General features: G+C 43.1%; 2 protein-coding genes across 2 annotated transcripts in view; one reads left to right on the forward strand and one right to left on the reverse strand.

Moving 5' to 3' along the window:
- The window catches only part of LOC146203462 (uncharacterized), a 34111-nt gene that overhangs the window by 13511 nt on the left and 5867 nt on the right, over nucleotides 1–14733 (forward strand). The window contains exon 2 of the mRNA XM_084588781.1: nucleotides 2690–2962. Within this exon, the coding sequence (XP_084444907.1) occupies nucleotides 2690–2962 (273 nt within the window). The remainder of the gene's footprint in view (nucleotides 1–2689; nucleotides 2963–14733) is intronic.
- The window catches only part of LOC146203463 (uncharacterized), an 83314-nt gene that overhangs the window by 6469 nt on the left and 62112 nt on the right, over nucleotides 1–14733 (reverse strand). The window lies entirely within an intron of this gene.

A 14733-nucleotide genomic window follows, 5' to 3' on the forward strand; every position in this document is an offset into this window, starting at 1 on the left:
GAATGTGTCGAGGGCATTTTGAAGGGGGAGGCCCCAGGATGCGAGCCAGATGAGTAGTGGAGGGATCGGGTAGACATGCAGGGGACTGGAAGACATTGTGTCAGGCAGTGTTGTATATTTGAGCAGATATGCACCGGTATGAATAAAGTTTGGCAGGTGTGGGAAGCAGAAGGAGGAGAGAGCGGCGCGGGCTCCTGTGCTGCACCTGAGGTCAAATCCCGGCGTCAAATGACCTTCACGAATGGCAGCAGTAGAGCTAATGCTCCTAAAACCGTTTTCCAAAGTACAAAGCGAGAGTATTTTAAGAGAGCAATACCCACGAAACAGAAAGTAGGTTTCGTGGTTCACAAACGCGCGCGATTGTGAAATTCATCAATGAGAAATTAAAAGTGCAATCAATTTATGGCTATATTAGAAAGTAGACGAAAAAAACAGCCACATTCCGCCAATGGGATCGCACTTCGACCTCCGAATTTCGCTTATGGTGTGTTACCAAATGACCTACGGCGGCAGTTGTTTAAACTTCTTTCTTTTGTGGGTACTTATGTTACGTGCAGCAGAGCAAACTAAATTTGAGCGTGTTCACCAAAGTTTCCTTCATCCACAGCGGTTTCGCAATACGTCCTGCATTATTGTGTCGGGTAGAATGTCATTAAGTGACGAGGGAACAAGCTGCACGAGAACCCTCATATGCTACCTATGGCATCGAATTCTAGAGTCGAGACCTATAGGTAAACAGTTCAAGGTAGAAAAATTAAGGGTTCTTTATGGCTTAAGAAAATTAGCAGGTTGAAATCATCAATCAACATACGATGATGTTCTTTTCCAAAACCAACATTTGATGGCACTTAAACGGCGGGATTTGATCCCTGCTTTAATTTTACTGTAGCCCTCTCTTGCCTTTCGTTATCTAACAGGTTCATGTTGCATCCAAGGAGGAGATAAAAAAACTGCTGGAGTGGAAGTCAATGGGCTGGAGTGAAGCCTGTGGTGGCCATCTTGGGGCAGGCAAGAAGTGGCCTGCCAAGCGCTTGGGAGCTCTGATTTCCAGCGTTGCCAGTGTGTTTCAAATGCTTAAATGATTTTTAGGTTCTGATGCAATGATATGCAATGATATCCTAGTACTGGGGCATTTTTCGTTCCACTCAGAGCAAATGTCGCAGCTCAACATCAATGTCAAACCGTTGAGTGAAGCCGTAGTAACGCTAGTATTGCATAGTTGCATAGCTTATGTTGAGTATAATAGCAATGCATGAATTGCAAGGCTTAATTAAACATGGTGAATTAATGAACTGCTAATGAACTTTGGATTTTGTGCGACATAATCGGGTCATATGTCGTTAGGTAGCATATGTTGAGTACAATTGCACTGGGCTAATTTAGGAACTAATTAGATGCTCTAATGTACTAATTAGAAACACTTGCTCTGGCTGCCGTATATCGGAAAGCTTATGTCGAGTAGAACAGCACTGAACTAGCTGCATGTCTTAATTACTGCTAACTTGTGGTATTACCTATGCTTTGCGTGAATAAATTAGCTATTCTGCATGGCTTTTACGTTGTTTAGCATTTGATTTGGATTCTATTCATCGAGGCCATTTCAGCAATATGTGCCATTTCAGCAATAAAGTTCAGTTTTAATCATGATTACTAATAATCAGCAGTTAGTCGATCTGTGTATTGCAATATTAGTTTAGTACAACTGTACTCGATATAAGCTACACGACGATATATGACTTGAAAGGATAGCATACATTTTAGGTTTAATCACAATTGACTAATTTGTAGTAATTAAGACACGCAGTCAGTCCAGCACAATTGTACTCGGCATAAGCTATCCAACAATATACGACTTGTAGCCAAAGCATGTAATTTAATACTAATTCACAATTATCTAAGTAGCAGTAATTATTTAGGAGTTAAATTAGCCCAGTGCAATTATACTCGACATATGATATCTAATGACATATGACTCGATGTCGCACAAAATCCAAAGTTCATTAGCAGTTAAATAATTCACCATGCTCAATTAAGACTTGCAATTAATGCAGCGATATTACACTCGACATAAGCTATGCAACTATGTAATACTAGCGTTGCTACGGCGTCACTCAAAGTAAGGTTGAAAGTTGGGCGAGTGGAAGCGCTCGTGCTGTGTCCTACTTCTTGGTCCTAGTTTTTTGCGCTGCTTTCAGTATTCACTCAAAGGTTTGACATTAATGTTGAGCTGTGACATTTGCTCAGAGTGGAGCGAAAAATGCCCCAGTACTTGGATATCATCGATATCTTTAAAAATCCAGGTGGTTGAAATCAATTCGGAGACGTCCAATATGGCTCACTTGATAGCTCAATGCACTGCATCTGAACCTAAGAATCCTTTAAGCATTTGAAACACACTGGCAACGCCGGCGAACAGAGCTCCCAAGCGCTTGGCAGGCCACTTCTTGCCCGCCCCAAGATGGCCGCTGCAGGCTTCACCCCAGCAGTTTTTTTATATCTTCCTTGGCTGCATCCATGAGCAAGTGAACAGTGAGGAGAATGTTACAATTGCCTTGGATTTTGGCGGTGCTTCACTATACTGTTAAGGTGTTTATGTCGACGAGGCTCTCCCTCCTTTGGCATTAGTGCATTCAGCATGCCATTTTCGAAGTGCGCATCCACTTGTATACTGACAGCGCCGACCTTGCAGCGTTCGCACTCTCCCCGTCCAAGGGCAGCCTGCTGCCAGACGCAGGCATCCCGTACGGGCGGCGTTGCAGTGAGGGCATGGCCCGTCCCGCCACGCCGATCTCTATTCTCAAGCACGAAAACAACCGCTGGGTGGACTCCGCAGCTGCCGGCGCCGAAGCACCTCTGGCGCAGCAGACAGCGTGGGCCTCTGCTGGAGATGTCAAGCTTACTGTGCCGCTTTCCAGCGGCTCTTCATCGATCGACAGGTCTCCGGATCCGGCTGCCAAGGAAGGTGAGAACAGCACATGCGAACACTCAATGAAATAAAGCGAGTGAGCTTGCATACCTTTTTTTTTGCAAAAACATGTTGCTTGCAAGTTATCAGCTGCCAAGAGGTGGTGTGCTGATTACGAGGGATTTTGCTCGAGCTTGTTAATCCCGACAGAGTTCGCTGTTGCAGCACTCAGTGTAGATTTCAGTTTGAATCGTGGTGTATGCGTTAACTTACTGCATTTGAATCTTTTGCGAACGAGTGCGGATAACAGCTGAGGTGTTAAGCCAAAAGCAACAGTAGTGGTATTTTTTCATTCCCGTGCCTCGCCGCACTGTTTTAACGCCATAGTGTTAAGGGCCCCTGTGTCGCAGAAAAGATGGTGTCGGCGTTGTGGTTCTAACGCAAAAATCAGAAGTAAAAAAACAAAGTTTTGCGGATACTCGGGGAGTTCACGGTTCTTTCGCAGAGCGAGGCGAGTACGCAACCACTCCGCCAAATAACCGCATTGCTTCTCTCCGAATAAAGGTAGACTTAATGTGGCATTGTCCTATTGTCAGCTAATGCTTAGGTGCATCATTAAAAAGAAACTAATTATGGAAGTAATAGTTAAGCGAGTAGCAAAGAACATTTCCGCTTTGCTTACCTGCGATGCGGCGCTCACTGGAAAATTCCTTTTATCATACGGCGTTGCCGAAACAAATCAGATGGCGTGAGCCACCACCCGATTCAAAGCCATACATATTACATCCATTGTCTTCAAAGCACTGGGAATTAAACGCGAACCCCAATGCTAGAGGTTTAAATGAAGGCGCAGCTTAAAGGGACACTAAAGAGAAAATTGAAGTTGGTTTGCATCGATAGAATGCCAATTCCTGATTACAAAAAATCCACTCTTACTGAAAACAGAGCTGTTATAAAGTAGTCAAGAGGAAGAACAGAAATACAGGTATTGCCGCCACAGCCGAAACTTGCAAGTACAAATCACGTGAGGCGCTAGTGATCCCGGAGGCTGACAAATGCGAATTACGTAACCCGTTTGAATACGGTCGTAGGTTTCGTCTCGAATATGATACCACACTTCTATCATACGTAAACGGCGGTGAAAAGACAACGTAAACGTTGCAAGGCAAACACAAAAATATACTTGGAGGCGCAACAGCTCAGGCACTTCGTGCATGCTCGGATAGTTTCAAGTTTAGACCTGCAGTGCCTGAATTACAAGTTTGGAGCAGCAGATGCGCCTGGCTCATTCACATTTGAGCTTTCGGAGGCGCGACCGAGCGAAATCCGCTGCCGCCGACAAGCTCTTTCGTTCACACTTCTGAGCCAACATATCGCTGCTTCGACTGCGAGCTTCCGTTAACCCTGACCTGACCGCTCGACTGCAGTTACGTACGCCACGAAAAGCATACATATGCTAAGTGCCGAAGGAAAAATGCATTATCATTCAATTGTTCACTAAATCATGGCACATCTGACCCACATACTGCAGCAACAAGACCTTCAACGGGCTATTTGCAGGCATCGTAAACAAAAGGGGCATACTGGCCGCTCATACAAAAGAGAGCATTGGTCTACTGCTCTGGTCGCCCGGCGAAAAAAGTAAAAACTGAAAATAACGAAGCACCACAAATACATAAAAAAATGTAAAAAAAAAATTGATTTGTAGAAAAACTGCCATCACCAGTGGGATTTGAACTCACCACTGCGAACTCCATAGCGTTCGGCGCTAGCCACTCAGCTACGCCGTGCCTCAGGGATCTGGAAATATTTCTGCATATTATGTCATGGCTGCATTTAAAATGGAACATGTTTTGAGGTGTACAGGCCCCCCATTGCTGCCGGTCTAAAAACTGCAACTTCTTGACCATCGGAACATGCTGCCTACTCTCGTGACTTGCAACTTATGTTCTGGATGCCTATGCGCACTATATTGTGCACTGGAACCATTTTAACATGTGGAATTTCACAGCACTGGCAAATTTAGGGGTGTCGGCCCTTCCGTCATGCTCTGCTACAGTGGACGTAATTTTCGCTGAACACGGAGCTTTAGCACAAACCTTGAAGGAAAAAAGTGCGCCGAAGCTTCAAAGCTGGCAAGCGCAGCAGTGAGGACACTATTTTGCTGGTAACTAAATCTTATTTGTATGTGAACATTTCGGGTAGCGTTGCGATGGCCGAGGCCTCGGTTTGTTTATACGTAGTGCAAGAAGGAGCGCAAAGGCCTGAGAAACATGTAAATTATTGTGCATTACAAGCACTCTATGATTTTTTTTCTTCCTTTATGGGCCCATCGCTCGGTAAATTACTCTCTTCATCGTTTTATTTATTTCGGCTGTGGCCGTCACTTATTGTGAGCCGATGGTCGATTGCGAGTACGATGTTGCCATGTTGGCCCCTGAGGGATGCGACGCTGCAGGCCGCGCCGGCTAGCTAGCAATCACGGAGTCTCCACTTGCGTCATAGTGTGCGTCACTCTACCCCGAGTACGTAGTCGGAAGAAACAGTTTGAATTCGACTGGCGGGAACAAGAAAAAACCTCAACTTCTTATCGCAAATATCTCAGCAATTATTAGATCTTTTGCTGCCGGATATGCGGCAACAGTGTCATCAAATGTAGTTTATTTGATTGTCATAGCATCTTTGGGTGTCTTTATTGTCCCTTTAAGTGTCCTCCATTTTTTTATTGTTTCTTTCAAACTGCGTGATGAACGACTTTGCCCAGTTAAAATTACTGTTTGGCCCAGTGTCTGCAGATTGAGTGTCATACAGGTCTTTAATGTTTCCCTGTAGCAAAACTATCATCAGCGCCGAACCTGTGGCTGCGAGCGCCTGAAGCGGTTTATCGTTTTACATAGTTTCTTACTCTCACCCAGAGGGCAAACTGTGCCGATGAGAGTTTGCATGGAGCTTCCCGACGACCAGTTCGTCCACCATGGGCGCCAAAGCATCATGTTTCTGACATGTTGCGAAAAGCTACCGTATGCAGAACTACACCTTTTGGCCCAAAATAATGAAAAATAAACATTGTTCTACAATAAAAAATGTACTAACATTCAATATTGTGACTATAAATTGCAAAAAGTGAGCGAAACAGCATGTAAGCGTAAAATTTGTCCAAAATAAGCAATGGCTCTTTCTCCTATTGACTAAGTATTAAGCAGCACGGAAACCAATATTTCAAACCTAATAGGCACAATTTAAGAAAAAAAAAAAGAAAATATATATGGTTGCTCAATCACTTAAGGAAGTCTTTTAGTGTCATTTTGGAAAACAGAAACCATTATTGGCGCCATCTGCTTTTGCGCCTTCGCCACTATGGCTTCTACGTTCTGCCTCTAGGATGATGATGATGAGATATCCTATAGTAATGCCACTCTGTGTTCCCCAAAAAATGTGACCGTTTCACACTAAGTAGTACACTGGCCCATGATTCTTAACACTCGCTGAAGTGCAGCTCCCCTAGCTTTCCCTCAAGGTAGGAGTAAGAAACTCTGTGTTGCTTTACGCATTCAAACACTGGAGAAATGTAACCAACTGAGTGTGAAGTTTCTCCTTGATGGCAAAACAGTGCCGATCTAAGGCATTCGTTTTTGAGGAAATTGCCAATGCAATGGTTAACTACGACTCACAAAAATGGAGCATTGTGCTGGATGGCGCCACACGCTGCGAATGCTCAATCCGTCGTGTTCGCTCCAACATAAATTCAACATGGATACAATTGGTAGGTATGAAGAAACAGTGAAAAAGAGACCTAAGCGACACATGCGCTTTCTAGGAGCCACATTTCACCCTGAAAACCTTCAGAAACATCAGTTAACGTGAACCAACACAAACACGCAAGTCACAAGTAACCTTTCCCTCCCTTGCATGGTCATCATAAGGAGTCTTAGTGTCCAGCTTCACACCTGAAAAGCAGCTCGCATCCTCAGGCACAACTATGTCAAGGGCAAATGTTTTCAGCCTCCCAAAGCTTGCACATGCTGCCATTGTCGTTCACCTGTGTAATGAATAAGCTTACTGAAAAGATATTGGGATGTTGTATGCCAAGCAACAGATCATGAAACGAATTTGTTTATGCTCGATAGTGTACTTCCTTCACAGAGCTGGCTTGCTTCTTCACAGCCTTCCTCCGCACAGCGGCACACAAGCATGCTGCAATTACTTTACAGGTGCCGAAACGCCATTGCATATGTCATGTTGCGATATTTTATTTATTTATTTATTTTTTTTTTTCATTCGTGGCCTCCAGGCAGACGTTGCCGTGCCAGGTGCCGTATACCCATTTTCTCAAATCCGTATGATGTCAGGTGCGAACAGCGACACCAAGCTGCTGGTCGATTCACACTTAAGACTTATAGAGATTTGTGTGACCGTTCTGGTCGAAAGGCGACATTTACAAATGGTCGGGCGCAATGGTCGAAAAGTGAGTCTTAAGCCACTCATATATATTGCTCTATTTTTTTTTGTTTTTGCGACTGCGAGTCGCAAACGACTAAACGGCAAGCGGCCCAGCTATAGTGGACGGAAGCATGTTCTACAGTTCGTTCCGAATGAGACAAATTCTGGAAATCTATCTGCGGTTCACCCTTGCAAGTGTAACATCAGTAAAGCTAGCTGAGTAGCTCCCTAGCCGCAAGCGACAGTCAGTCGCATGCCCTACCCGACTCGCAAGTGTTCTAAATAATAAAGAAGAAATTATTTACAGCAACAAACTTTCTGCTGCGGCGGACACAATTAATATGCACAAAACCTCCTGTATGCAGCTAATTCAAATCCACTAATTAACTTTTTAATTACTGCAGTTGGGAGTTAGTCACAATGAGGAGTTCGAAGCTATGAGCAAGACGATGGCATATCATGATGCATTCTTGAAACGAAGAAAAACTCATTGTCTAAAGCCTTTCAGCGCGAGGAAATCCGAAGTTGTTTTATGTGTGAGACCGAAACTGAGCACAAGAAATGCGCAGGAAGCTCCTTGCAGAAGCGACGTCCGGTATGGAAGTGTGCAATGGCAGCAGCGCCAGATTCGAAGTCTCTGCTCTACTGTGATGTGTCATGCACTTTATTTCGCTTCGTCGCTCTTAAAAATAATGACCACGCTGTTTGGCATTGACTGGCCTTTCCCATGCACCAAGCTGCAAGGCAAAAGGATGTACCCATGATGTGAAGCAATAACGCTTTCCACTGCTGACATCCTCAATGAATGTCGCTTCTGTACTCCAGCCATGCTCGAGCTTCTTACGTGTCTCTCGCACTGAGTTTTGATTTATGCAGACAAAAGCATCAGATTACCTCGCGCTGTAGAGCTTTAGAAAATGAGTTTTTCGTTGTTTAAAAAACTGGTATGGCATCGTCATACTCACAGCTTAGAACTCCTCATTGGGACCAAGCGCCCAAATTCAACAATTAAAAAAGTGAATTCATGGATTTCAGTTATTTTCTGAATAATTAGAGGAATTTTTGCAGCATCTTCCGTACACTGCTGAAGAGAGTTTGTTCTTCTAATTATTTTGTTTTTTTGAACTCACTGCTTTCTAGAATTTTTGAAGTGTTCGCTGAAACACCCGGTATATTGCCACCAAACCAACATCAACACAGCGAGAGGGCCATGTAATCTATTTTTACTACGAAAATAAAAAAACGCGTGGAGTTGTCCTCAAGTCTTAATGTTTCTTTAGGATGCTAGGGCCTTCAAACCTATCCCAATTGATAAGCTGTTTATGCTGAACTATATTTTGTGCCTTGTACACGAAGACGTTAGAGCTTTAGATGTATTTCGGAACGTGTTGGCATCCTTGTCTGGACTGAAAGTAGGTCATGCCGTCCAAGGCAGTTAATTAGGCTGCCACATAACTACTTGGCACCAAAATGAGTTCTGGGGCGAAATTGCGCTCTGATCACATCACAAAAAAGGTGACAAACCTGTCAATCAGCCCCCATTTCTATTGGTTGACGGGTCTGCCGGTTAGAATCAACCAATAGGAGCGTAGCTAGCCGATCGGTTTGTGAGTTTTTGTGATGTGATTGGAGCATATTTATGCCTCTTGTGGTGATAACAAAATAATCATCGCTGTGGTCTTGGAAGCGCTGTCTCCAGAAAGAACCTCCGCTTCTGTTCATTCAAATTTTCCGCGTATTTCAGTTAATGAGGTAAAAATATGGGAGCGATTGTGCTTACTTCTACAAGATGCAAAACTGCGAGGCCTATGCAGTTAGGACAGCCCAACGACTTCCACCTGGTTGTGTTCGCCATGACTAAGTGGTGTGCGTTCTATATTTGTAGCCGCACATATCTTCCCTCACTATCGATGGCTCATTACATGCAGCAGATTCTAAGCGGGTGTGATTAAGGAGATATAATCGAGGGCGTTGTGCCGATTTCATTATTTATGTAGCGTAAAGATGTATTTTGCTATATTTTACTAAAGTGAAGCTTTTGTAGTCCATACAACTCACCTTTAGCTCAACCTAAAGGCGAGTTGTACGGACTACACGAGCTTCGCCTTATACCCCGGTCAGACGAGCAAGTTTAGTGTCACTTTCAATGAGTGCACTCGCCTTAAGTGTCATTCGCATCATGTCACACGATGAATTTTAATGACACTCGCTGCCGAACACACTCTGTGTGAAGTGAGTTTGGTGAACTCACTACACTTTGTCCGGCAGGCGAGTGTGTAGTCTCCACAAAAGGGCACTTCATAATACTCATACATTTTTTTTAGAATTATAATGTTTTGAAATGTTTATTTATTTATTTATTCAGGTTACCCCTAAAGGCCCTGCAAAGGAGGATATTGCATAAAGGGGGGGGGGATACAATTGTAAAAAAACATGATACAATTAGCAACAATTACAATAAGAACCATTAAATATAACATCAAAAGAGGAAAGAAAAACAACACCAAATATTCTACACATTTCCGTCACAGTAAAGTAGCTCTTGGAATTTTTTTATGTTAGTTCCTGTAGCGATGTGCGATGGCAAGTTATTACATTTAATGATAGTGCGAGGTATGAATGAATTGGCATAAGATGATAAATGACACTTTGCACGTTTAACTTTGAAGGCATGATCAAGTCGTGGAAAAATGACATCAGGTGACTGAAACAAATCACTGCGCAGTAGTGGAGGGTGATAAAGCTTATGGAAAAGTGTTAACCGAGTGTGTTTACGACGACATGATAAGTCTTCCAGTTCAGCACGTTATTTTAATGCTGTGACGCTAGTGAAAGGTGAGTAGTCTGAAAAAATAAAATGCACAGCACGGTTCTGCAAGGATTCGATGTTGGTGATAACATAGGCTTGATCAGGGTCCCAAATAGCCGCAGCATATTCAATTTTAGGGCGTATTAGAGTGATATAAGCAAGTTTAACAGGGATAGGAGCATGTTTGAGAGTACGTTTAAGAAGACCAAGTGAACGGTTAGCAGCAGCTAGGGTGAGGTCGATATGGTGATGCCATGTTAGATCAAACTGAAGGTGCACGCCAAGGTATTTGTAAGTGTTTGTTAGTTCAACAGCATTGTCATTGAGCATGTAAGTGGTTGAAATGCGAGCGGTACGACAGGTGAAAGATATAAGTTTAGTTTTAGAAACGTTTAAAGTCATTAACCAGGATGAGCACCATGAGCTTACTGCGTTCAGGTCAGATTGTTTATGTTTATCGTAATTTTATGAGCGTTTCTATTAATAAGCAAGGGATTTAAGCTGTCACCAACTAAAAACTTTGCGTATACTTGAATAACTACCCTCGCTCTCAGTGCTTGCGCTAAGGCGAAGGCGTTTGTCTGCTGCTGCACTTCGATGGTATGCGGTATCTTAAGCTGCATCAACGAAGTTGGAGTTATTTGTAACCCAATCTCTAGAAAGTCGTCACTTGACACGGCAGCATTTCGCTCAAGCGCCGGCCAAAGACAGCACTGCTTTTGCTCCCGCAAGCGGCCAGCTCGAGCCAGCACCTTTACGGCGCATAGCGTATCCGGCCCCGCTGTCACCGGCATCAGAAAAGTGTGCGAAAATTTGTTTTTCCCGTAAATAATAAACCCTGGAGTAAAGCAATGCCAGAAATTAATCCTTCTTGGGGATCGCTGACCCGTACAGAGTCGCTAGCAGGAGTAATTGCTGCGATACAAGCAAATTTCTGCTCACAACTTCATAGCCATTGTCGCCGGCGGCGCAGCGCAGCTCACCCTTGTAGTACACGTAAACGCTAGCTACGTTCCTAAGGCGTTGTCGATTTGAATGGCACATTTCTCTCATTATTCTCATTTCTCTCAAGGCAGTGCCACAAGTGAGCCATATATCCTATTAAGCTGGCCATACGAAAGCGCCGCCCACTGATCGATACTTTGATGCCAAACAAAACTATAGGCCTAGCGACGACCACGGAGGAGCGCACGGCCAAGCGCTACTTGCCCCACACGCTCTGCCATTCACAGGCGCCATTATAGCGAAAAGCTAGTAGCATCCGGTGCTGCGAACTTCTCGCCTACTTTTGTGATGCTGCGGAAACTGGACATTTTAGGCTGCATAGAACCGCCGTCGGACATGATTTCGCGTGAAAAATGCACACTGCTCTGAATCATAAAACTCGCGCACTTTTCGCACTCGAACACCAGTGACTCCGTTCCATACGTAGGCACTACCGGCATTTTCTCAGTTAATGATGCAAATCACGATAACCCGTTAATAGCGCAACTATATATCATAAACGAGGTCGGTTTTGCTTGTAAACAGCAGTAACCATGCATGTTAGCAAAAAGCGCGGGCGACATCGTGATGCTTTTTTTAGTGAAAACCATGTACTGAAATGCACAAATAAACTAAATATTAGCTTAAGGTAATTGGGCTTGCAATACAATTGAATTTTAAGGTATTTTTGTGAAAACTAATTAATTTCCACATAGGGCCGCAGCATCCGCATCGGCACTACCGTCATTTAATTCAAAATGATACTTGATTTTGCCGTGTGACAGTGAGCACCGAAAGTGTCACTAAACTTGCCGGTGTGACTGGCATCCATCCATTTTCATTGATTCAAATGAAAACCATTACAGAGCTCAGTTGCGTTGCTCTCATCTTGCATGAAATTTCCTTGATAGAGGCTGACAGGTTTCCTTAATTGGATGAGTCTGTTTCTCACTGCTTCAATGGCTTTATGGCAGGCCTGTGGTACGCGTGAGCCTTGCAAATTTCACACTAACATTCTGAAAGCTTTAAAGAGTGCAATGCTCAGCTTTAATTTATGTTCAGATTGTCGAGGTATACTCTCCAGATTTTGGGCGGTGGTCTTGTTTGTCTTAGCATGCTTGCCTGAATTTTATTCGCGGACTGTTAGGCCGGTACCAGTTATCTTTAGGTGCATTCCAAAACTGTGCAATGGATGGCGCCATGTTTTACTGCCTTCGACCTGTCCTTGTGAAGGGTTTCACACATGCTGTTCCTGCAATCTTTCAGGGGTCAGAACCTCTGCACTTCTTGACCACAAGAATAAGCGTGCTTGTGAAATACTGATTAGTTAATCGAGCCTGGCCACATTGAAATGCCTGAATAATGCTCTCAAGGAAAGAAAAACAATGGCTGTCATCTGTGTGAATAGGACATCTCATGGCTTAAAAACAATGAAAAGTGATGTATGAAAGGCACCTGAGTTTCTGAATAGAACCATGTAACTTGCTCTATAAATGATTTGACCCCTGAGGTGTAAACAGATTTTTTTCTTGGTGTGTTGGCATGACACGCAACACACGCAACATCCCAACATCTTTTGGGGAAGGCTATTTCAGCCAGATTGGTTGTTGAATAGATATATAACAATGAGATCACAACCCAGGTAGCACCAAACATTAGAATAATGTTATAAAATTGTTATGAAAGTTGCTTGTGTTTCCTAATGTTCTGTCACGTAAAATAACATCAGTAGAATATCCAAAGAAACATTATAATAATGTTGACTTTTGAATATGTTATTATAATGTTATATAATGTTGCATTATAAACATTATTTTTAAGTTACAGACAAATGCTGCTTCAATATTGTCTTCTAAATGATGTCTAAGTAATATTTCAGTCATAACTATAACACAGCACATATATTTAAAAACACTGAGTCCCAGCACTTTTGCCTTTTTTCTTCAAGTAACTATGTTTTTTCAATAACACTTCTTTGCAACCAGAGCTTTAGGCCATATTTTGTTACAGTTTTGCTTATTATCCATTTGCTACTATCACTCACGGAACCCCAATCGGCGATTGATATAAAAGCTGAATCTATGATATTTATTCAAAGGCGAGTGTAGGAGCTGTGCTGTATTACGGAGTATTTGTATAGTATTGTGGTCTTTGCAAAGCGTGCAAACAGTGTACCATACTATCACGAGCGCTGGGCTTGCGTGCTTGTGCAACATTGCTCTACATTTTTACGAATGTTATTATTTGTTGCATACATGTTAGATGTACATTGTTGAAATGTTTATCAGAAGATTATGCTAACCTTTATATATAACATTGCTAAAATATTAGAAAAAAGGCCATTAACAACATCAAAATAATGTTTGACTGAAACAAAAATGAAACATTACTCTAATATTTCGGTGCTACATAGGAAGCAATGTCTTGAGCGTTGATATTGCACTCTGGTGCCTGTGTGTGCGTGTCAATTTTTGATACGTCCATGCTGGTCAATCATAGCGACACGGTGTAACGCGAAACATCTAATTGAAAAGGTAAGAAAACATATATGTATAGGCAGTCCGTTCGTGTTAATTAAGGAAGTTGCTTTCCTTGGATAATGCATGAGCTCTGTTTCTTTTGTCACTGTTGCTTTTGTTTGGCATATATTTCTGAAGGTTTTGTAAGAGAACTTTAGTCTAGAGAAAGAACATGCGTAGGGGGAAGTTGGCACAGTCCTTTCAATGTCATTTTTGGCACTCCTGTAGAATGAGTTGAGCCTTCCTTGTGAAGCAGAAAAGGTTTGGTTAAAAGGGGTGTAACGTCTCCAAGCGACTCAGGCTATGAGGGACGCCTTATGTGGAGGGTTCTGAAAATTTCAACCTCTGACATCGCACAGTACCCATGGGCGTCTCGCTTTTCGCTTCCATCGCCGGGATCGAACACATGTCCTCAGGATCAGCAGTCGAGTGCCTTGATCACTCAGCCACCGCAGTGGGGCATGCAGCACTAAGAAACAGGGTGCGGAATAGGGCCAGCGAGCAGAACCAAAAGGGAAGGGGGGATAGAGGTATTGATTCACTTATTATCTTTCAACCAGTCATCGTAAGGGGAAGAAAAGCTCTCTGGTTGAACCGCTGGAACTGTGGTCAGGTTTCCATCTACAATGACAAATTCTAAGTGGTCTCCCAAAATGATGATGGTAAACTTTTCAGGAAAAAAAAAGAAGAAAGGAATATGGTCAATCAGTGCTAGCTTGTGGCAGTTGCTATCAGACTATTACACTGTTTCATGTGGAGTTTATAAGGTAAACCTTGCACTGCCCATACCTCATTTGGTGATACACATATACCTTTTAACAGAATGCCAATTTTGCAATTAAACTGTTTCCTTTAGGCCATCATTAAAGCCTTTTCTCTGCACATGACAGCAGCCGGTGCAACCAGGTACAAGGGCAGTCTAGTGACTTCGATTCTCGATTAGATTTTTGAAACGCTCGAGTTGGCACAGTAGCTGTCTTCAATGGCTTAATTATGTCTTGTGAGGTTTTTGCGTGTATCACCTGTGAACAGTAAGTAGGATGGCAGAGAGGCTTAGATTCTTGAATACCTTGATG

This window comes from Amblyomma maculatum, chromosome 1 (assembly GCF_055883805.1).
Source record: "Amblyomma maculatum isolate TAMU_Amacu chromosome 1, ASM5588380v1, whole genome shotgun sequence".
NCBI lineage: Eukaryota > Metazoa > Arthropoda > Arachnida > Ixodida > Ixodidae > Amblyomma > Amblyomma maculatum.